Source organism: Chiloscyllium plagiosum, unplaced genomic scaffold, assembly GCF_037043375.1.
Source record: "Chiloscyllium plagiosum isolate Xiang-an unplaced genomic scaffold, Cpla_swu_hap1 HiC_scaffold_2, whole genome shotgun sequence".
In the NCBI taxonomy this organism is placed as follows: Eukaryota; Metazoa; Chordata; class Chondrichthyes; order Orectolobiformes; family Hemiscylliidae; genus Chiloscyllium; species Chiloscyllium plagiosum.
Window position 1 is genome coordinate 92,028,888 of NW_028270140.1, and position 22,693 is coordinate 92,051,580.

The 22,693-nt window shown below is 41.1% G+C and overlaps 1 protein-coding gene and 1 long non-coding RNA gene across 3 annotated transcripts in view; one reads left to right on the forward strand and one right to left on the reverse strand.

Moving 5' to 3' along the window:
• The window catches only part of LOC122560181 (uncharacterized), a 52,096-nt gene that overhangs the window by 20,061 nt on the left and 9,342 nt on the right, over positions 1-22,693 (forward strand). The window lies entirely within an intron of this gene.
• wdr36 (WD repeat domain 36) overlaps positions 3,855-22,693 on the reverse strand; it is a 96,218-nt gene continuing 77,379 nt past the window's right edge. For both annotated transcript variants that reach the window (XM_043710509.2, XM_087998698.1), the window contains exons 21-23: positions 21,304-21,385; positions 12,939-13,126; positions 3,855-4,574 (exon numbers count right to left, since the gene is read on the reverse strand). In XM_043710509.2, coding sequence (XP_043566444.2) covers positions 4,425-4,574; positions 12,939-13,126; positions 21,304-21,385 — 420 coding nt within the window. In that variant the 3' untranslated portion in view covers positions 3,855-4,424. The remainder of the gene's footprint in view (positions 4,575-12,938; positions 13,127-21,303; positions 21,386-22,693) is intronic.

Consider the following 22,693-nt stretch of genomic DNA (forward strand, 5'->3'; position numbering starts at 1 on the left):
CTGTTGGAGTTAATGTTTCATGTCCAATGAGTTCTGAAGAAAGGTTACTGGACTCAAAATGTTAACTCTGTTTTCTTTCATGCTGAGTTTCACTAGCAATCACTGTTTTTGCTTGTAACATACTTGCATTTATTACAAATAATTTATCACAAATAGTTATGAACTATCAACATATGGTTCTACTGATTAAAACTCTAACTACTATACATGTACAAACAAAACAAAATTGTTCAATGGGTGAAAGGAGAAAAAATTGCAAGCATAGGTTGATAGCACTAGTTCACAGAATTTGTAATGATGATCCATATGGCTCGTCTGGTTTTCAATATTTTTCCCCTAGGTGCCTTCACTTCTCAGGAGGAACAGGGTAATCGGTATATAAACTGCAAAGTCTCTTTAGTGCAGCAATTCCTTCCAGAAATAATGTTTCAAAACACTTTTTTTCCCCTCCATTTTACTCTACAATCAAAAATACAGGAAATATACCATAAGTAGAATTAGGCATTCAGCTCTTGGAGACTGCTCCACTATTCAACACAATAATTGCTAATCTGATCGTCAACTCCACTTTTCCCTCATATGCCCATAACCCTTGACTAAAAATCTGAGCCTTGTATACGACCTTCTATCTGGATCAGTGGTGCTGGAAGAGCACAGCAATTCAGGCAGCATCCGACGAGCAGCAAAATCGACGTTTCGGGCAAAAGCCCTTCATCAGGAATAAAGACAGAGACCCTGAAGCGTGGAGAGATAAGCTAGAGGAGGGTGGGGGTAGGGAGAAAGTAGCATAGAGTACAATAGGTGAGTGGGGGAGGAGATGAAGGTGATAGGTCAGGGAGGAGAGGGTGGAGTGGATAGGTGGAAAAGGAGATAGGCAGATTGGACAAGTCAAGGGGACAGTGTGGAGCTGGAAGTCTTCAGGGCAGAGGAAATGACCTGGGAGTTGCAGTGGGAGAGGGACTTCCTGAGATTCTTGTAGAGAGCTTACGACCCTCTATAGTCAGCTGTGGTCAAAGAAAAAAATTCTCATCTGTGTCTTAATTGGATGGCCCCTAACGCTTTTGATTATGTCCTCTGGTCCTAGACTCTCCCATAAAGAGAAACAAACTATCCGTATTTACCCTGTTATGTTTCATTAAGGTCTCCTCTCATTCTTACAAACTCTAATGAGTAAAGGTCCACCAAAGACATTGTACTCATACATGAGGAATAAACGAATGATCAGGGATAACGTAGGGAACTTGTGGGTGGAGTCTGAGCAGATAGGGGAAGTCCTAAATGAGTCTTTTGCTTCGGTTTTCACTAAGGAAAGGGATCTTGTTGTGAATGAGGATACAGGCTTGACCAGATCAAGATTGATGAAGTTGATGTGCTGGAAATTTTGGAAAACATTAAGATTGATAAGTCCCCAGGGCCAGACCAGATTTATCCTAGGCTGCTCCGGGAAGTGAGAAAGGAGGTTGCTAAGCCGCTGGCAAAGATCTTTGCCTCCTCACTCTCCACGGGAGTCGTACCGGAGGATTGGAAGGTGGTGAATATTGTTCCTCTTTTCAAGGGTAGTAGGGAAATCCCTGGCAATTAAAGACCAGTCAGTCTTATGTCTGTGGTCAGCAAAGTTTTGGAAGAATTCTGAGGGATAGGATTTATGACTATTTGGCAAAACAGTGTGATTAAAGGCAGTCAGCATAGCTTTGAGAGGGGCAGGTCATGCCATACAAATCTTATTGAGTTCTTTGAGGAGGTAGTGAGACAGGTTGATGAAGGTTGAGCAGTGGATGTGGTATAGATGGACTTCGGCAAGGCATTTGATTAGATTCCCCATGGTAGGCTCATTCATAAACTCAGGAAGTATGGGATACAAGGAGACTTGACTATCTGGATTCAGAATTGGTTGGTTGACAGAAGGCAGAGAGTGGTTGTAAATGGAAAGTATTCTGCCTGGAGGCAGTGTTCTTGGGCCTCTGCTCTTTGTAGTTTTTATAAATGACTTGGTTGAGGGGTGGGTTAGTAACTTTGCAGATGACACAAAGGTTGGAGGTACCGTCGATAGTATCAAGGACTATTGTAGGCTGCAGCACGACATAGACAGGATGCAAAGCTGGGCTGAGAAATGGCAGATGGAGTTCAACCTGCATAAATGCGAAGTGATGCATTTTGGAAGGTCGAACTCTAATGCTGAATATAGGATTAAAGACAGGATTCTTGGCAGTGTGAAGGAAGAGGGATCTTGGTGTGCAAGTACATAGATCCCTCAAAGTTACCACCCAAGTGGATAGGGTTGTTAATGAAAGCCAAAACACAATATGCTTTCTTAATAGGGGGATCAAGTTTAAGAGCTGCAAGGTTTTGCTACAGCTCTACAAGTCCCTGGTGAGACCACACTTGGAATACTGTGACCAGTTCTGGTCACCCTACTATAGGGAAGATAGAGGCTTTGGAGAGGGTGGAAAGGTTTATCAGGATGCTGCCTGGTCTGGAGGGCTTGCCTTATGAAGAGAGGTTGAATAAGCTCGGTCTTTTCTCTCTGGAGAGGAGGAGGAAGAGGGGTGACCTGATTGAGGTATACAAGATGAGAGGAATGGATAGAGTCAAAGAACAGAGACTTTTCCCCAGGGCAGGATTGACTGGTACAAGGGGACATAGTTTTAAGATATTAGGAGAAAGGTATAGAGGGGACGTCAGAGGAAGATTTTTTATGCAAAGAGTTGTGAATGCATGGAATGCGTTGCCAGCTGTGGTGGTGGAAGCAGAGCCATTGGGGACATTTAAGCGACTGCTGGATATGCACATGGATAGCAGTAAGTTGAGGAGCATGTAGGTTAAGTTATTTTATTTTACATTAGGATTAACCCTCGGCACAACATCGTGGGCCAAAGGGCCTGTTCTGTGCTGTACTTTTCTATGTTCTATTCAACCTTGCATTAAACAAAATCCCTTCATTTCCAAAGTTAAGGGCAAACATCCTCACCACATCAACCCATTAAGCGAGAATTTTGTCTATTTCAAAAACGTTGCCCTCATTCTTCTAAATTCCATTCGATATAAGTCCAAGCCCCTCAACCTCTCCTAAGACAATCCCTCCATACTTGAGAACAACCTAGTAAACTTTCTCTAGATTGTCATTGATGCAGATAACTTTTCTTATATAAGAGGACCAAAACAGTATTCCAGGTGTGGTCTGACTGGTGTAGTTTTAGCAAAACCTCCCCTTTTATACTTAATTCCCTTTTAAACAAAGAGAAACATTCCATTTGCATTCCTAATTACCCACTGAACTTGTTTGGTAGCTGTTTATAATTTATGTACAAGAATCCCCAAATCCTTAAGTGCTGCAGCTTTCTGAAACCTTTCCTCATTTACACAATATTCAGCCCAAAAATTGGTAGATGCAGGTACAGTTACAACACTTAAGATACATTTGAATAGGTACATGAATATCAAAGACTTAGAAGGATATGGGCCAATTTCAGGCAAATGGGACTAATTTAGTTTGGGAAACTTGGCATGGACTGGTTGGACTGATAGGTCTGTTTCGGTGTTGTATGAGTCTAGAATGTAAATCTTGATTTAGAAAAAAACAATTATACATGTATTAATCTCTAAGTTCCTTCACAAACAAATTGATATAGTTCCTTAACCAACGGAGCAATCCATCTTGGATGAAGTACCCTTTTGGAGTTTATTTCATGTCCTTTGGAACTGGAAAAACTATGTGCTTTTCTGCCACCATCAATTTTTTCCTGGTGTGTAAACTCATCAATTTACCTGGAAGTTTCCATCTGTAACTCAGTTTTATTAGTATAGTAACTTGAAATTTAGCATCATACATTTTAAAGAATTTAGTAAGAAATCGCTTCTGATCACATTTATACATGTTTACATGTATGACAAGTTTATTATTAGATTCGTACAAAATATGCAAACAGTTACAACTGAAAATGGTGCGAGGAAATAAAATGAACCGATTTGGTGAAATGACTTGAGATTATTTGCAATAAGCTACAAAATATATTACAATAAGAAGATTGTATAATGGTATTAACTGGTATAATGGTAAAATATAACCATTTCTATTTATACAGCAACGTAAGCAAGGACGTATCACAGTCAGCATGAACAAAGTATAAAAGGTATAGAAAAATGTTTTTGGCAAGTTTTGAACTATTTTCTCTTCTGTAGTACCCTATTGTAAACATGCTTAAATACAACATTAGTACAACATTCCTTTTAAGAAATTAAGCTCAACAGAAAATTTTGAAAATAAATAAATTAGCCTTAAAATGCAATTTTCATGCATGGTAATGCATATGCTCAGCCTATAATGAATAATAAAAACACAACTCAATGACTTCTGTGGGTAAATTAAATTATCTGCATTCTATTTAAAATATGCACTAAATAATTTAGTAATACCAGGTTTCAAACTACAATAGAGCACTTTTTATGTATCCCAGCAGGCACATGCTTTGGTTAAAAAGAGCTTGCATGTGTGTCCATGTTTCTTCCAGCAATATAGACACTTTCGATATTTCTTCTAATAGCACTGGCTCAACAGCGATAACCTTGAGATGAAGCTGTAGAGGGTGGTAGAGGAGAGAAGAGAACATATTAACAAGATGTGTAAAACTGGACAGATTTTCCTAATCCAGCACAATAAATTAATTATACCTTTCAGTAGCCAAGTGATTATTGTTTCCATTCAAAGGAATTATAATTAAATAAAAAAATTGACTACACTTTAGTTCAGAATGCACGATTACAAGTACTTGCACCATAACAATGGAGCTTTATTGATTTTATTGTGAAAGCCACTATAACAAAGAAACAAACAATTCAATACAGAGGAAGCAGCTCCCCCTCTCCTGTTCCCACTTGAAAATGTCTAAATTTGATTTGGTTGTAAAACACCAGCATTGCACTTATTTTAATACAACATAACAGGATAAGCTGGTTATGACCACTGGGCTCGATGAGATATTGCAAATGTCTAGGCTCTAATCTTGCAAACATTTCTTGTTCAAGAATCATTCCTTCAGTTTGAGCAATTGCATGTCACTATTTAAGAGCAAGGAAAATCAGGAATTGTAGACAAGTTATCCTGACATGGAAAATTATCGAAGTCTATAATTAAGAACAAGACATTTGAATACTTTGAAAACCTTCTGATCACAGCAAGTCAGCAAAGCCTTCTAATAGGTAGGTTATACCTAACAAATTTTTAAATTTTGTTCAGAGGCAACTAAAATAGCAGGGCATGCCTAATGGTGCATTTATATGCATTTCTAGAAAGCATTTCATAAGGTGCTGCATAAGAGACTGTTCACTAAAGTCAAAGTTCACAGATTTCACCAATTGTCACAGCACAGGAGGTGGCTATTTTGTCTGTTGCTTCTGTGCTAGCGGCCCAAAGAGTGATTTATCTCATGGAACTTTGTCTTTCTCACTACTACTGCCCTGACACGTTTTCAGACAATAACTCAATGCTTCGGCTGGACATGCCTCCATCACACACTTAGGCAATGCATGCCAGATTCCACTGGTAATATGAAAAAGTTTTGCTTCATGTTCCCATTTCTTCTTTTGCCAATTACCTTAAATTTGCACCCCTCTTGTTCTTCTTTATTAATTCACAAGATGTGAGGATTACTGGCTAGGCCAGGATTTATTTTCCCCCTCTAATTGCTGTAGAGAAATTGGAGGTGTGCTGCCTTATTAAATTGCTGAAATTCATGTGGTGTAGCTACACCCACAATGCTCTTATGGAGGGAGTTCTAGGTTTTACACTCAGCAACAGTCAAGGAACAAGTCAGGATGGTGAGTGGTCTGGAGTGAAACTTGAAGGTGGTGATACTCCCAGGTAGGTGGTGCCTTTGTACTTCTAGTTGGTACAGGTCACTTTGAAGGTGCTGTCAAAGAGTGAGTCAGTGGTGAGTTTTTGCATCTTGTAGATAGTGTCAGCAGAATGTGCTATGTGTCAGTGGTGGAGGGAATGAAGTTTTTAGGTGCTACATGGGAGATCAATCGAATAAGCTAATTTGGCCTGGATGGCATCAGATTTCTTTCCATGTTTGTTGCAGTTGTACTCATCTAGGCAAGTGGAGAATTCCATCATATTCCTGACTTTGCTTTTGAGGCAGGCTTTGAGGAATCAAGAGTTGCATTGCAGAATTCCCTGCTCTGATCTGTTTTTGTAGCCACAGTATTTTTATGGCAGGTCTCCAGTAAATAATAATTCCCAGGATGTTGACAATGGGACAAACTGATGGTAACACCATTGAACGTCAAGGGGCAATGGTTAGATTCTGTTTACTTCTACGATGGAGGGAAGGTTACTGATGAAGGAACTGATGATTTGATACAGGAAGCTACCCTGAGGAACTCCAAACATCAGGGAACTCATCTCAACCCCAAACCAACTGCTATCGATTCCAGTTTTGCTAATGCTTCTGAATACCTCTGCCTTGCTCCTCCCACCAATGGAAACAGTTACACAGAAACAGATCTTTGGAGCAAAAGTAGGTGACTTGGCAGGAAAGAGAAAGCAATTGTTGACAGTTATTTTTGGGCCGAGAAGATTGATACTGGAGTTCCCCGAGGTTAATGTTGCATCCCTTATTTTTCCTCTATGTTAATGATCTAGATCTAAGTATGCGGAACTCAATTTCAAACTCTTCCAATGATACAAAACAAAGGCACTACAAACTACTAGGACAACAGTAGAGAACTTCGAAAGGACTCCGATAAATTGGCAGAAAGTCGACAGTGGCGATGAGGTTCAGATTAGATTCGCTACAGTGTGGAAACGGGCTCTTTGGCCCAACAAGTCCACACCGACCCTCCGAAGAGTGCCCTCCGAAGAGTAACCCTCCGAAGAGTAACCCACCCAGACCCATTTTCCTTCTGACTAATGCACCTAACACCATGGGCAATTTAGCATGACCAATTCACCTGACCTGCACATCTTTGGACTGTGGGAGGAAACCAGAGCACCCGGATGAAACACATGCAGACACAAGGAGGATATGCAAACTCCATACAGACAGTCACCCAAGGCAGGAATCGAACCCTGGTCCCTGGTGCTGAGAGGCAACAGTGCTAACCACTGAGCCACCGTACCACCCCAATACTGAGAAGTGTGAAGTGAGACATTTTAATAGGAAGTACATGGAGAAACAACATAAACCAAAGGATAGAAATGTAAATAGGCTGTGAGAGCAGACAGATCTGGGCATATGTGTGCAAATAAGTAATTAAAGGTTGCAGGACAGGTTGAGACCAGTTAAAAATGCATACAAAATCATGGTTTTATTATTGAGGTAGTGGCATAGTGGTAATGTCACTGGACTAGTGATCCAGAACCCCAGGTTAATGTACTGAGGACATGTGTTTAAATTCCACCATGACAAATGGTTTAAATTTGAATCCAGTTTGGAATTGAATCATAGGGCCATAAATGTAAGAGCAAGATAGTTATCTCAAACGTGTATGATGTTAATTCGGCCTCAACTGGAATATATATCCAGTTCTGAGCATCACACTTTATGAAGGATGTGAAGGCACTGGCAGGTTTAGGAGAACAGTCGCTTGAGAGAAGATCTGTTGAAGTATTCAATGTCCAGATCTCTCCTAATCTTATGAGATAGTGATAACCATTGTGAAAGGATCAAGAACAAAAGGGCACTGATTTAAAGTAATTAGTAATACAAGGCTGAAACTCTCTCATGCAAGGAATGGTTATGGTCGAGGAGGCACTATTTGAATGTGTGGTAGAAACATGTTCAATCAAGGAAAAGGGGAATTTTGGTGGTAGTTTGAAAAAGTACATGTTTGTGATGGAGGCAGGGGGATGAATACAATAACCAGCACCAGAAAAATGTATGAGGGAAACTAATTTTGTAAAAAGTCAATAAATCCTTTAGACCTGATGGATTACATCCTAGGATTTTAAAAGACTTGGTAGGGATAGTGGATGACTATAAGATATAGGAGCAGAATTTGGCCATTGGGCCCATTGAGTCTCCTCCATCATTCGATCATGGCGGTTATGTTTGTCAACCCCATTCTCCTGCCTTGTCCCCATAACCCTCAATCCCCTTACTAATCAAGAACCTATCTCTGCTTTAAATGACTTAGTTTCCACAGTCTTCTGTGGCAAGGTGTTCCACAGATCCACCACCTTCTGGCTGAAGAAATACCTCCTCATCTCAGTTCTAAAGGGTTGTCCCTTCACTGTAAGACCGTCAGTTCCTAATCGCTCTTAATTGTGTAAATATCTTTGCCAGGTCCACTCCAGCCTCTCAGTATTGAGAGTTTCAATGAAATCTCCCCTTATCCTTCTAAACTCAAAAAAAGACCTAGAGACCTCAAGCACTCCTCATGAGAAGCCCTTCATTCTCTCGACCCTTCCAACCTCAGAAAACCCTTCTGTAGATACAGGGCCCAAAACTCTCAAAATTCCAAATGTGGTCTGACCAGAGCTTCATACACTTCATCAGCAGTTCATCTCTGCTCTTGTATTCTACTGTAAAAAATCCTAACATTGCATTTGCCTTCTTAACTGACAACTGAATTTGCATGTTAGCCTTAGCAGAATCTTAAAGTAGAACTCCTAAGTCTCTTTTGTGCTGCAGATTTCTGAAGCCTTTCCCAATTTAGAAAATAGTCTACGTCTGTATTCTTCCTACTGAAGTGCACAACTTCACACTTTTCCACATTGTCTTCCGTCTTCCACTTCTTTACCCACTTTTCAAATTTGTCCAATTCCTTCTGCAGCCTCTCCACTGCAAACTTAGCAACAATGTCCTCAGATATTTCATTAATGTATAGCATGAATACATCTAGTCCCAACACTGACTCCTGAGGAGTTAACAGATAGAAAGCATATTTGAGGCATTTTCAAGTTGGGAGGTTGTGACTAGTGGAGTGCCTCAAGGGTCAGTGCTGGGTCTCTGCTACTTACAGCTATTTCAAAGACACAGAAATTAATATTTCTGAGCTTGATGATGATACAAAACTAAGTAGGAATGCAAGCTCTGAAGAGGATGACTGTATAATTTGAAAGTAGAGAAGCCTTGCTATAAGTGCACAGAGCATTCGTGGGACCACATCTGGAATACTGTGTACAGTTTCAATGCCCTTAAGAATGGATATGCTTGCACTGGAAGCATTTTAGAGGAAGTTCACTTGTTGATCCTTAGATTGAGAGCTTTACCTTATGAGGAAATGTTCAGCCTAAACTCATTGGAGTTTAGAAGAGGTGATCTAATTAAACATTATAAGTATTGCTGGGAAAAAAAGAACATTTTATCAAGTCTTCATCTGGCACTTAGGAGGACAATTCAAGGTGTATGTGGAGTAACCAGATGAGCCCATGATCTTGTACAATTTCAGAACAGTCTTGATAGGCCAAATCAGCTACTCCTAATTCATTTGTGGGACTAGGGCGTCGCTGGCTGGCCAGCATTAATAATGCATCTCTATTTTCCCTTGAGAAGGTGGTGGTGAGCTGGGCTGACCTACAATGCCAGTAGGGAGGGAAATCCAGGACTTTGACCGAACGACAATGAAGAAATGGTGGTATATTTCCAAGTCAAGATGATCAGTGGCTTGAAGGGGAACTTACAGGTGGTGGTGTTCCCAAGTATCTGTTGCCCTTGTCCTTTTAGCTGTAAGTGTTCGTGGGTTTGGAGGGTGCTGTCTATGGATCTTTGAATTTCTGCAGTGCATCATGAAGATAGTACACACTGCTGCTACTGAGCGCCGATGATGGAGGGACTGAATGTTTGTAGATGTGGTGCCAATCAAGCGGGTTGCTTTGTCCTGGATGGTGTCATGCTTCTTGGCTGTTCATAGAGCTGCACCCATCCAGACAAGTGGGGAGTATTCTATCACACTCCTAACTTGTGCCTTGTATAGACTTCGGGCTGTCAGGAGGTGAGTTACTCACCGCATTATCCCTAGTCTCTGACTTCCTCTTGTAGCCACTGTATTTAAATGGTGAGTCCAGTTGAGTTTCTGGTCAATTGTAACCCCAAAGATGTTGACAGTGGGGGATTCAGTGGGTAATACCATTGAATGTCAAGAGTTGGTGGTTAAAGTGTCTCTTATTGGAGATGGACATTGTCTGGCATTTATTCATAACACAATAGTTGGCACATTGCCACTGGCTTGAGCTGAGATCCAACTAATAAACTGTATACACCACAATGTGTGATAATAACTTAAATATTTATAACCTTTGAATTCTTGTGGAATCACCTATTGGTTATCTATTAGGTTAAATCATAATTCTTCAAATAAAATGCATCCCCCCCACAGCAAAATTCTAGATTAGATTAGATTACAGTGTGGAAACAGGCCCTTCGGCCCAACAAGTCCACACCGACCCGCCGAAGCGAAACCCACCCATACCCCTACATTTACCCCTTACCTAACACTACGGGCAATTTAGTATGGCCAATTCACCTGACCCTGCACATCTTTGGACTGTGGGAGGAAACCGGAGCACCCAGAGGAAACCCACGCAGACACGGGGAGAACGTGCAAACTCCACACAGTCAGTCGCCTGAGGCGGGAATTGAACCCGGGTCTCTGGCGCTGTGAGGCAGCAGTGCTAACCACTGTGCCACCGTGCCACCCACACCTATGTAATTTTACCGATTTACAGCAAACCTTTTATTAACCAGCACTTGTGGGACCAGATTTGCCAACTGATCAAATGGTCCACATAATCAGTGTAAAAACATACACCAAGTATTAGAAATGATATGCACTGGGGTATGTACATCACTGTTATACTCTATGCACAGCATAAATCACTAAAATAATAATGCAACTTTGCCTTAAATTATACTTGCCAGCAGAGAGCCTTCTCACTTGCAACCCCAACTGAAGTGGAGTCATCGACATGTAAAGCACAGAAACAGACCTTTCGGTCCAACTCGTGCACATGACCAGATATTCGAATTTAATTTACTCGCATTTGCCAGCACTTGGTCCAATCTCTCTAAAATCCTTCCTATTCATATACCCATCCAGATGCCTCTTAAGTGTTGTAATTGTACCAGCCTCCATCACTTCCTCTGACTGTTCATTCCGTACACACACCACAGTGTGTGTGAAATTGTTGCCCTTTTACATCTTTCCCCTCTCACCCTGAACCTATGCCCTCTAGTTTTGGACTCCCCTACCCTGGGGAAAATGCCTTGCCTCATCACCCTATCCATGCCCCTCATTATTTTATAAATTTCTATAAGGTCATCCCTCAGCCTCTGATGCTCCAGGCAAAATAGCCCCAGTCTATTCAGCCTCTCCCTAAAGGTCAAACCCTCCAACCCTGGCAACATCCTTAAATCTTTTCTGAACCCTTTCAAGTTGAACAACATCTTTCCTGTAACAGGGATATCAGAACTGAATACAGTATTCCAAAAGTGGCCTAACCAATGTCTTGTACAGTTGCAACATGACCTCTCAACTCCTTTACTCAATGCACTGACCAATAAACGCAAGCATGCCATTCACCCTCTTCACTATCCTGTCTATCTGCACTTTCAAGGAACTATGAATCTGCACCCCAAGGTCTTTGTTTGGCAATACTCCCCAGGACCTTACCATTAAGTACACAAGTCCTGGCTTGATTTGCTCAAACAAAATATGAGGTAACACCTCACATTTATCTAGATTAAACTCCATCTGCCACTCCTCAGCCAATCTGATCAGGTCTGTAAAAATATAATGTGGGCCTATAGTGATTCACCACAATCCCCAGGTCTTCATCCTGTTTCAAGTAGACAACTTCACACACTAGAGACATGACTGGAGTGACCATAACTCAAACATCAAATTGCATTGCCACAGTTTTAAAATGGCAAACAGGACCTCCGGCATCATCAAATATTTTTCAGGTAAACTACCAAGGTCCAGCTAGAGTAATGACAGCCTACCAGATCACAGAATAAATATCAATATCTTTGTAGGCACAGCACTGTTTATGGCCCAATATAAGTACACAGTGCAGTAACTTTGGAACTGGAAGTGGTTCTCCACGTTTTGCACCTGCAACTGTCACTCATTTGTAGCTATTTGCCAATTTTCATTGCTGCACCAACTTAAAAGGAATGCTTTCATAAACTAACTCGGTTACTAATGTGAATACAACTGATATGGCAAAAACTCTTAACAGCCAAACGCCTTTACTGCAACCCTGAAAGCCAATATTTATCCCAGATCAAATTTAAGCCTGCGTGTCTATTTATCTTCTGCGTACATGTGCAATTTTCTGCTTCCCCTCCACTACCAAAAGAGAAATGTGCTTTGTTTTGTTAACTTGCAGTGTCACTCTCTCAATCCTGCCCATATGCTAGCTCGCACACAGCAGCAACCCCACCGAAGCAAGGCCACCTTCAAATAAAGGCAGCAGGTATGTACCCCATCCAAAAAAAAAACCTAGACATACATGGTTAATGCTAGTCGAGAAGTGAGAATAAAGTGGAAGTTCTTCAACCCATTTGTGGCTCAGGTTTGAAGAGGATGCCTCTCTCCTTGCCTGCACCTTATGTGTGTGACACTAACCAGCATACTTGGACACCACCATAATTCAGTAAACCTCTGGTATTTGAGGTATAATTTTTGCCAGTTTTATCAGAAGTGCCAGTTTGTAAGATACTGGGGAAAACTAAACTTGCTGTACTTTAAAATGCTGCGGACTTTCATGCTAGATTTTGACAACTGAAGGCAAAGTACATTTCCGAAGGAAAATAAACTGAACTTGTTTATGTAAAGTAGGAGCCACAAACTAATTGCAATAAAACCTGATCTCTACAATTTCATTGTGCATTCTTAGTAAGTGCGCTTCCAAGAAATTGTATTATACTCTTACAATCTATGATGGATGCAATATGAAAAATAAGTTTTCTGCTTCCAATGAAAACTCCAATTACCTTCAAGTACAATGCCAGATAGGCCTGAGCCAATTCAAAATCACGCTTGCTACAAAGCATGTTGCTAATCATTTGCAGAAAGCTCAGCATAACCTCCGTAGAACCACCTCCTTCCGGGGCCAAGCCCCTCAACTCAATGTCAATATTTGATGGTCCCATTTCTTTCATAAGTTTAACTGCATAGTCATCTGCAAGAAACCACAAGAAATATTAACTTCCTTTGAAACATTTGAAAACGCATTTGTTCAAAATACTTCTGAATTCTAAAACATAGCTGGCACTGCGAAAATATTATCTTCAATTAGATTTTTATATTTTTGATGCAGAATCAGCTGAATCAGTAGAATTATACACAAGAAATAGAGATATTAAGTAATGCTGCAAAGACATTTTGTCAAAGCTTTTTGACTTGCCTATAACACAAGAAATACAAAAGGAAAGACAATATGTATACTGAATGAGGGGAGAGTGCGGACTGATTTGCAACTCTGCTCTTCTGATTGGTAGAAGTATTACTATTGAGAGTACACTAATTAATGACAGACAGTTAATTGGTCAAGTTTTTTTTTAAATGGAGAGGTTTACTATAATTGGTCAAGGCATTGTCTTGAGAAATAAACCAGATAATAGCTGTCACCTTTTTGCTGAGTTGGAAAAGGCAGTGCTCTTTCTCTCTGCGAAGAACAGGGTCTTGTGTAATATAAAGCCCTCAGAACACACAAATGAATCAGTACATAGAACATAGAACAATACAGCACAGAACAGGCCCTTCGGCCCACGATGTTGTGCTGAACATTTGTCCTAGCTTAAGCACCTATCCATGTACCTATCCAATTGTCGCTTAAAGGTCACCAATGATTCGGACTCTGCCACTCCCACAGGCAGCGCATTCCATGCCCCCACCACTCTCTGGGTAAAGAACCTACCCCTGACATCCCCCCTATACCTTCCACCCTTCACCTTAAATTTATGTCCCCTTGTAATACTCTGTTGTACCCGGGGAAAAAGTCTCTGACTGTCTACTCTATCTATTCCCCTGATCATCTTATAAACCTCTATCAAGTCACCCCTCATCCTTCGCCGTTCCAATGAGAAAAGGCCTAGCACTCTCAACCTATCCTCGTACGACCTATTCTCCATTCCAGGCAACATCCTGGTAATTCTCCTCTGCACCCTCTCCAAAGCTTCCACATCTTTCCTAAAATGAGGTGACCAGAACTGCACACAGTACTCCAAATGTGGCCTTACCAAGGTCCTGTACAGCTGCAACATCACCTCACGACTCTTGAATTCAATCCCTCTGCTAATGAACGCCAATACACCATAGGCCTTCTTACAAGCTCTATCCACCTGAGTGGCAACTTTCAAAGATCTATGAACATAGACCCCAAGATCCCTCTGCTCCTCCACCTTACTAAGAACCCTACCGTTAACCCTGTATTCTGCATTCTTATTTGTCCTTCCAAAATGGACAACCTCACAATTGACAGGGTTGAACTCCATCTGCCACTCCTCAGTCCAGCTCTGCATCATATCGAAGTCCCTTTGCAGCCGACAACAGCCCTCCTCACTATCCACAACTCCACCAATCTTCGTATCATCTGCAAATTTACTGACCCACCGTTCGACTCCCTCTTCCAAGTCATTAATAAAAATTACAAACAGCAGAGGACCCAGAACTGATCCCTGCAGAACTCCACTTGTAACTGGGCTCCAGGCTGAATATTTACCATTTACCACCACTCTGACTTCGACCGGTTAGCCAGTTCTCTATCCAACTGGCCAAACTTCCCACTAGGTAACCTTATCAAATGCCTTACTAAAATCCATGTATACTACATCCACTGCTCTACCCTCATCCACATGCTTGGTCACCTTCTCAAAGAATTCAATAAGACTTTTAAGGCAAGACCTACCCCTCACAAATCCGTGCTGGCTGTCCCTAATCAAGCAGTGTCTTTCCAGATACTCATAAATCCTATCCCTCAGTACCCTTTCCATTACTTTGCCTACCACCAAAGAAAGACTAACTGGCCTGTAATTCCCGGGGTTATCCCTATTCCCTTTTTTGAACAGGGGCACAACATTCGCCACTCTCCAGTCCCCTGGCACCACCCCCATTGACAGTGAAGACGAAAAGGTCATTGCCAACGGTTCTGCAATTTCCTCTCTTGCTTCCCACATAATCCTAAGATATATCCCGTCAGGCCCAGAGGACTTGTCTATCCTCAAATTTTTCAAAATGCCCAACACATCCTCCTTCCTAACAAGTATCTCCTCTAGCTTACCAGTCCGTTTCATACTCTCCTCTTCAATAATACAGTCCCTCTCATTTGTAAATACTGAAGAAAAGTACTCATTCAAGACCTCTCCTATCTCTTCCGACTCAATACGCAGTCTCCCACTACTGTCCTTGATCGGACCTACCCTCGTTCTCGTCATTCTCATGTTTCTCACATACGCATAAAAGGCCTTGGGGTTATCCTTGATCCTACCCGCCAAAGATTTTTCATGCCCTCTCTTCGCTCTCCTAATCCCTTTCTTCAGCTCCCTCCTGGCTATCCTGTATCCCTCCAACGCTCTGTCTGAACCTTGTTTCCTCAACCTTATGTAAGCCTCCTTCTTCCTCTTTACAAGACATTCAACCTCCCTCGTCAACCAAGATTCCCTCACACGACCATCTCTTTCCTGCCTGACACGTACATACATATCAAGGACACGTCGTATCTGTTCCTTGAAAAAGTTCCACATTTCAACGACATCCTTCCCTGACAGCCTATGCTCCCAATGTATGCTCCTCAGATCTTGTCTTGCAGCATCGTTTTTACCCTTTCCCCAATTGTAAAACCTGCCCTGTTGCACGCACCTATATCTCTCTTCATAACCAAGGTGAAAGTCACAGAATTGTGGTCACCATCACCAAAATGCTCACCCACTAACAAGCCCATCACTTATCCCGGTTCGTTACCAAGTACCATATCCAATATGGCCTCCCCTCTGGTCGGAGTTAGAAAAGCTTCCTGTACACACTGCACAAACACCGCCCCGTCCAATCTACTTGATCTAAAGAGCTTCCAATCAATATTTGGGAAGTTGAAATCGCCCATGACTACTACCCTGTGGCTTCTGCACCTTTCCAAAATCTGTTTCCCAATCTGTTTCTCCACATCTCTGCTGCTATTGGGGGACCTATAGTAAACACCCAACAAGGTGACTGCTCCTTTCCTATTTCTGACTTCTGCCCATACTACCTCCAAAGGCAGAAACCACTCGAACTACCTTTCTGCAGTCTTTATACTATTTCTAATTAGCAACCCCACCCCCCCCGCCCCCAATCTTACTGAAACATCTGTAACCAGGAACCTCCAACAACCAATCCTGTCCCTCTTCTAGCCACGTTTCCGTGATGGCCACAACATCGTAGTCCCAAGTACCGATCCACACCTTAAGTTCACCCACCTTATTTCTGATACTCCTTGCGTTGAAGTATACACACTTGAGCCCATCTCTGTGTCCGCAAGTATTCCCTGTCAGTGCTACCTTCTCCACAGCCTCCCTACATTTTTGGACATCCTGGAAAACAGCTAACCTACTTGCTGGACTACAAGTCCAGATCCCATCCCCCTGCCAAATTAGTTTAAACCCCCCCCAAAGCAAACCTACCTCCCAGGATATTGGTGCCCTTCTGGTTCAGGTGCAACCCGTCCTGCTTGTACAGGTCCCACCTTCCCCAGAATGCAGTCCAATTGTCCAAATACCTGAAGCCCTCCCTCCTACACCATTCTTGCAGCCACGTGTTCAACTGCACTCTCTCCCTATTCCTTGCCTCACTGTCACGTGGCACCGGCAACAACCCAGAGATGACAACTCTGTCCGTCCTAGCTTTTAGGTTCCAGCCCAACTCCGAGCTCCTGAATGACCTCCCCACCCCTCTTCCTACCTATGTCGTTGGTGCCAATGTGCACCACGACTTCTGGCTGCAGTAGTTTAGCGTCACAATCCTAAATTGGTTGTCAGCATACTACTTCTGCTCAGACCCCACTTGAGCAACTTCAATTCAGGACCTCTGACTCCATCCACCTTCTTGTGCATGGGGAAACTGCTCAAGAAACTACCATGAGCTCAGGGTAGCAGAGGGCACTCCACTTTGAGGACATGGAGGGAAGTAATGATGGCAATGGCATTTGCTGCCTTTGCCAGTTACCATCCCTTTATACTCCCTCTCTGCCAGCATCATTTTCCTCTTTACTTGCTCTCTCAACTTATTGCATTTAGCCTCACTTTCACTTAAATAAATCACTTTTCATGTATTATGCACTCTCTTTTTACATTTCATCATATTCTCTTTCAATCTTAAAGGAGGCCTTGCTTTAGTACCCCAACTGCACTCTTGTTTGATGCACCTAGCCGATATCCAGAACATTTTCTCAAAAGATAATTTGTTGTTCCGTTGCCTTTTCTCAGGCTCATCAGCAGGATGACCATGCCAGCACTTAATCCAAATCTGACTTTATAATTTATGAACATGAACGTTTTAAAGAGTATTCTTAGGATATTGAGGTCACTACAAAGCCTGCATTTTTGCCCATCCCTAATTGCACTTCAGGAAGATGTCACTGTCAACTGCTAAAGAAATTGTGGCGAGTGCCATAATTTGATTCAGAAAACCTCTTGCTCTCAATTCTTCCACCACTGGGAACAGTTTTCTTTTTAATGTTCTTTAACATTGCCCTCATGATCAGTCAAATCTCCATTCAGCCTTCCCTTTTCCAAAGATGATAATCTCAACCTTTCTAATGTGTGCAGCTTGGATTCCACAGTCACAGTCAGAGTTTTACAGTACAGAATGGCCCTTCAGTCGATCGATGATGACTGGTGCAAACATAAATCGCCCCTCTACTCTAGTCCCATTTTCCAGGACTTGGTACATAGCCTTGTATTCTATGTCATTTCAAGGATAACCTAAAGAATTCTTAACTGTCGTGAAGATTCCAGCTTCTAGCACCTTTTTGGACAGTGAGTTCCACATACCCACTAACTTCTGGGTGAAATAATTATTCCGTAAATTCCCTATAAACCTCTTTAACTTTAAGATAAATCCATGCTTCCTAATTACTGACCCCTCCTCCATGAGGAAACATTTTTCCTATCTACCCTATTGATGCTCTGTTTTGTACACCTCAGTCAGGTTCGCTTTCAACCTTCTCTACTCCAAGAAAAACAGCTTTAGCCTACCTATTTTTTCACAGCTGAAATACACTAGCCAGGCAACATCATGGTGAATCTCCTCTACACCCTCTCTAGTGCAATCACATCCTTCCTATAGTGTGGTGACATGAACTGCACACAGTACTCTAGCTATGGTCTAAGTCTTTTACTGCTACATCGTAACTTCCAGCGCTTGTATGCAATGTCTCAATTAATAAAGGCCAGGGTCCCATATTCCACCTTATCCAACTGACTGAATTTGTGGACATGCACACCAGATTCTCTCAGATTCTGTATTTCCTAAGGCTCTACCATTTATTGTGCACTTCCATACCTAATTAATCCTCCCTAAATGAAATTCTTTACACTTTGCAGAATTCCATTTGCCACTGACCAGCCCATCTATATTGTCCTATAGTCTATGGCTTTCCTTCTCACTGTGTACCACATTGCCCAATTTTCAGGTCATCTTTGAACTACTGACCAATCCTCCTACATTCATGCCTACTACTACACTACAATAGCAGGGGACCCAGGAATGGACCCTGCAGTACACCACTGGACACAGGCTTCAGTCACAAAAACCACTTTTGATCATCACCCGCTGCCTCTTGTTACGAAACCAATAATGGATCCAATTTGCCCTGGTTTCCATGGGGTCTTATGTTCTCGACCAGTCTCCCATATGACATGTTGTCAAAAGCCTTACTGAAATTCATGTAGACTTTATCAAATGCACTGCCATCATCCACACACCTAGGTACCATCTCAAAAAATTCAATCAGGCCTGTCAGATATGATTGCCCCCCTGACAAAGCCATGCTGACTACCTTTATTTAATCCTTTCCTCTCAAAGGACAGATTAATTCTACCTTTCAGAATTTTTCCAAATGTTCCACGGATGTTAGACTCTACCACGGATGTTAGACTCACTGGCCTATGGGTTAACAGTGTTCTTGAAATAATGGCACCATAATAGATATTCTTCTGTCCTCCAGCAACTCTTCTGTGGCTACAAGAATTTGTAAATTAATGACAAAACCCTTTTCATTACCTCCCTTACCACCTACAGCAGTTGTCTACTTTCAACTCTTCTAAATCCTCTGATACCTCCTTCTTCTTAATTGTAATTTGTTCAAAAATATCACAGTCCTCTTCCTCATTTCTACATCTACATTGTCCTCTATAGTGAATACAGATGCAAAGTACTCTTTTAAAACCTCACCTACATCTTCCAGCTCCACATAACAAGTCCCCATTCCATCTCGGTTTATCCTCTTACCACTATTATACTTTTTAAAATGTTGTTGGACTTGCCTTTATTTTAACTGCAAGTGTTTTCTCATGCTCCCTCTTCACTTTCCTAATTTATTTTTTGAGTAACACCTTGCATCAATTGCTTCTAATGTTTTTGAGGCCTAGATTTTAAATAAGCTTCGTTTTTTCCAATATCTAATCTGTACATTCCTTAACGTTCAGGGTTCTGAGGAATTTTTAGTGTCAATCTTCATCTTCATGGGAACATGTTGATCCTGTGCACTGTATTTCCTTTCTGAAAGACTCCATTGCTCTGATATAGATTTTCCTACAATCAACCTATCCCAGTCTACTTTGGCTAGATCCTGTTTCATCATATTAAAATTTTCCTTCCACAATTCAGAATCTTTATTTTCACTCCATCTGTGTTCTTTTCCATGAATACCATAAATCTTACTGAGTTATAGTCACTGAAATGCTTCCCCATTGACACTTCTCCAACTTGCCTGGTTTCATCCCCTAAAATTAGGTCCAGCATCACCCCATCGCACTCTTGTACGTGTTGGCTTAAAGAGTTCTCTTTAACATATTTTAAGAATTCCATGCCATCTCAGCCTTTGCATTTTCTCTATCCAGTTTAGCTGTAGAGAAATTGAAATCCCCCACTATTATTACCTTTTCATTTTACACTTCTCTGAAATTTGCCTTAATTTCTGCCATTCTCTCTCCTCCTGATTATTTGACATTTATAGTACACACCCAACAATGTGACTGCCTCTTTTTGTTTTTTTAAGTTTTACCCATATGGTCTCAGTTGAGGATTCTTCTGAGATATTATTTTTCCGCATTGCTGTACTGACTCCTTGATCAATATTGTGATGCCACTTTTTCTTTTAACATCTGTCTTGCCTGAAGAATCTATATCCCGAAATGTTGAGCTGCCAGTCTTGCCCCTCCCTCAATCATATCTATGTGACAGCTATAATATAAATTCCAAATATGTTAATCAATCATCCTAAACTCATCTGCCTTCCTGAAAAAACTACTTGCATTAAAATAAATGTCAGCTTTGCGCCTTAACTTAATGCATGCTGTATCTTCCAGACTGACTTGGTTTTTCTTTTACATTTCTGCATCACTTCCTTTTGTAACTCCACTCCGTATTTCACCAAGCCATCCCAAAAGCCAACAACACAGCAAAGCTCTGCCCTGCAAGGATACTAGTCCTCTTCATGTCAAGCACAACCCATCAGACTTATACAGGTCCCACGTTCTCCAAAAACATACCCATTAATCCAGGAATCTAAAACCCTCCCTCCTACACAAACTCTTCAGGCATGTGTGCTTTTGTGAATCATGGAATGGATTTGTCATATTCTTTTAAGAGAAGCAGGCACGATATACACAGTGATAGTTTGCTATGAAAAACATCTTTTAAGCCTTGTTTAGTTGAGTATTTTTTAAATATGTAGAACATAGGGTGAAATAATGTGGCTTGTGCACATCAACTTCACTCAAAATCTTAAATGGATTTCCTAAATCACAAGAACATAGTTCCAGCTGCAACAAATACAAAGCAAAAGAAAGAAATATTTTCAGGCAAGAAATTAAGAGTGAAAAATGGATTTCTGCACAACCTATGTTCCTTCCAACTTACTTTTCATGGATAATACATGGTGAAGTAAGGAAATAAATCACTTGTACATAACGTACGGAGAACCAAGTCTTCAAAACGTTAATGACATTAGATGTCTACCTCTGCTAACATACCAAGATGTGGCACAGGCCAGTTTTAGCAGAAAAGCTGAATAGTGGCAAGTGTATTTTTAAAAAAATAATCAATAAAAGGAATATCAAATACATTCAAGTGAAGAACGTACATTGTGTTCAAGTTACTTACAATTGTTGGTGTTTAAAGCACCTTCCAGCTGCAAGTACAATTCTGTCTTTTGAGTCAATACGCCCAGATTTACCACTTTGGACTAAAAATAAATAAAAAGACATAGTAAAATTGAAAATTTTGGTTATCAATTATGAATTTCAGCACTTATTTTGCACTGCACATCTATATTTTGCAATACTGTAGAAATTAATTCAGGTGTAAAATATAACTTTTTTTAAAAAGTAGTCTTAAAAACAAAATTGAGAACATACCTCCTGCTCTGAAATATGTCACAATTGTCTTAATGTTTATTGGTTTCTCAGCCTTTACAGTGTGTTTCATCATCAGTACTAGTTAAAAATCACACAATACCAGGTTATAGTCCAACGCGTTTATTTGGAAGTACAAGCTTTCGGAGTGCTGCTCCTTCATCAGGTAGCTAGTGGGGCAGGATCACAGGACACAGAATGTATAGTAAAAGATCAAAGTGTCATACAACTGATGTGATGTTTTGAACAAACCTAGATTGCTGTTAAGTCTTTAATCACTTAGACTGGGATAGCACGTTTCAATTCATTAATATGTCAATCCTAGAACTTCTTTCCAGTCACATTTCCGAGATAACTTAAGGTTTTATAAGAAAAAAGGTGAAATCTCAGCTCAGACAATGCATTAAAGGTGCGAGGTTAGAGTCATTATTATTCTATTTCCAAAGTAGGGATTGATAAAATGTCATAAAGACTGACCGTCCACAGATTGTGTGCTTTTTGAACAAAATAGAGTGTATCTGCAAAATCAAATCTGCAAATGTAAATTCACCCAGTGTGTGTATTTGTGAGGGAGAGTGCGTGCGCTTGACAGAAAATGTGCACGAGTGTGACAGAGTACATGCCTCGGAGAGGATGTGTGTGTGTGTGTGTGTGTGTTTCTGACTGTGTGTGTGTGTGCGCGCTTGTGTGTGTGCGCTTGTGTGTGTGAAGTGTATAATGTAGTGGGGTCACCTATAGTGTGACATGATCCAAGATCTTAGTTGAGGATGGCTTCAACTGGGATCTTTGGGTCATGTTGCACTACAGGTGACCCCACTACACTATACACTTCACAAGCACACATACTCACATAGACCTTCCCTCATACAAATGCTCTCTCTTGACATTCACACTCTAACACTCATGCACAAACCCTCTCACAGGCATATACTCCATCACATTCAAGTATGCACACACACACACATTCTCACAAAGATTCACACATTTTCTCTTTCACGTACATGCACACATATAAGGCTATGGGATGAATTTGCATTTGCAGATTTACTCTATTTTGTTGAAAAAGCACACAATCTGGATGCAGTCAGTCCATGTGACATTTTATCAATCCCTACTTTGGAAATAGATTCAAGGTTGGG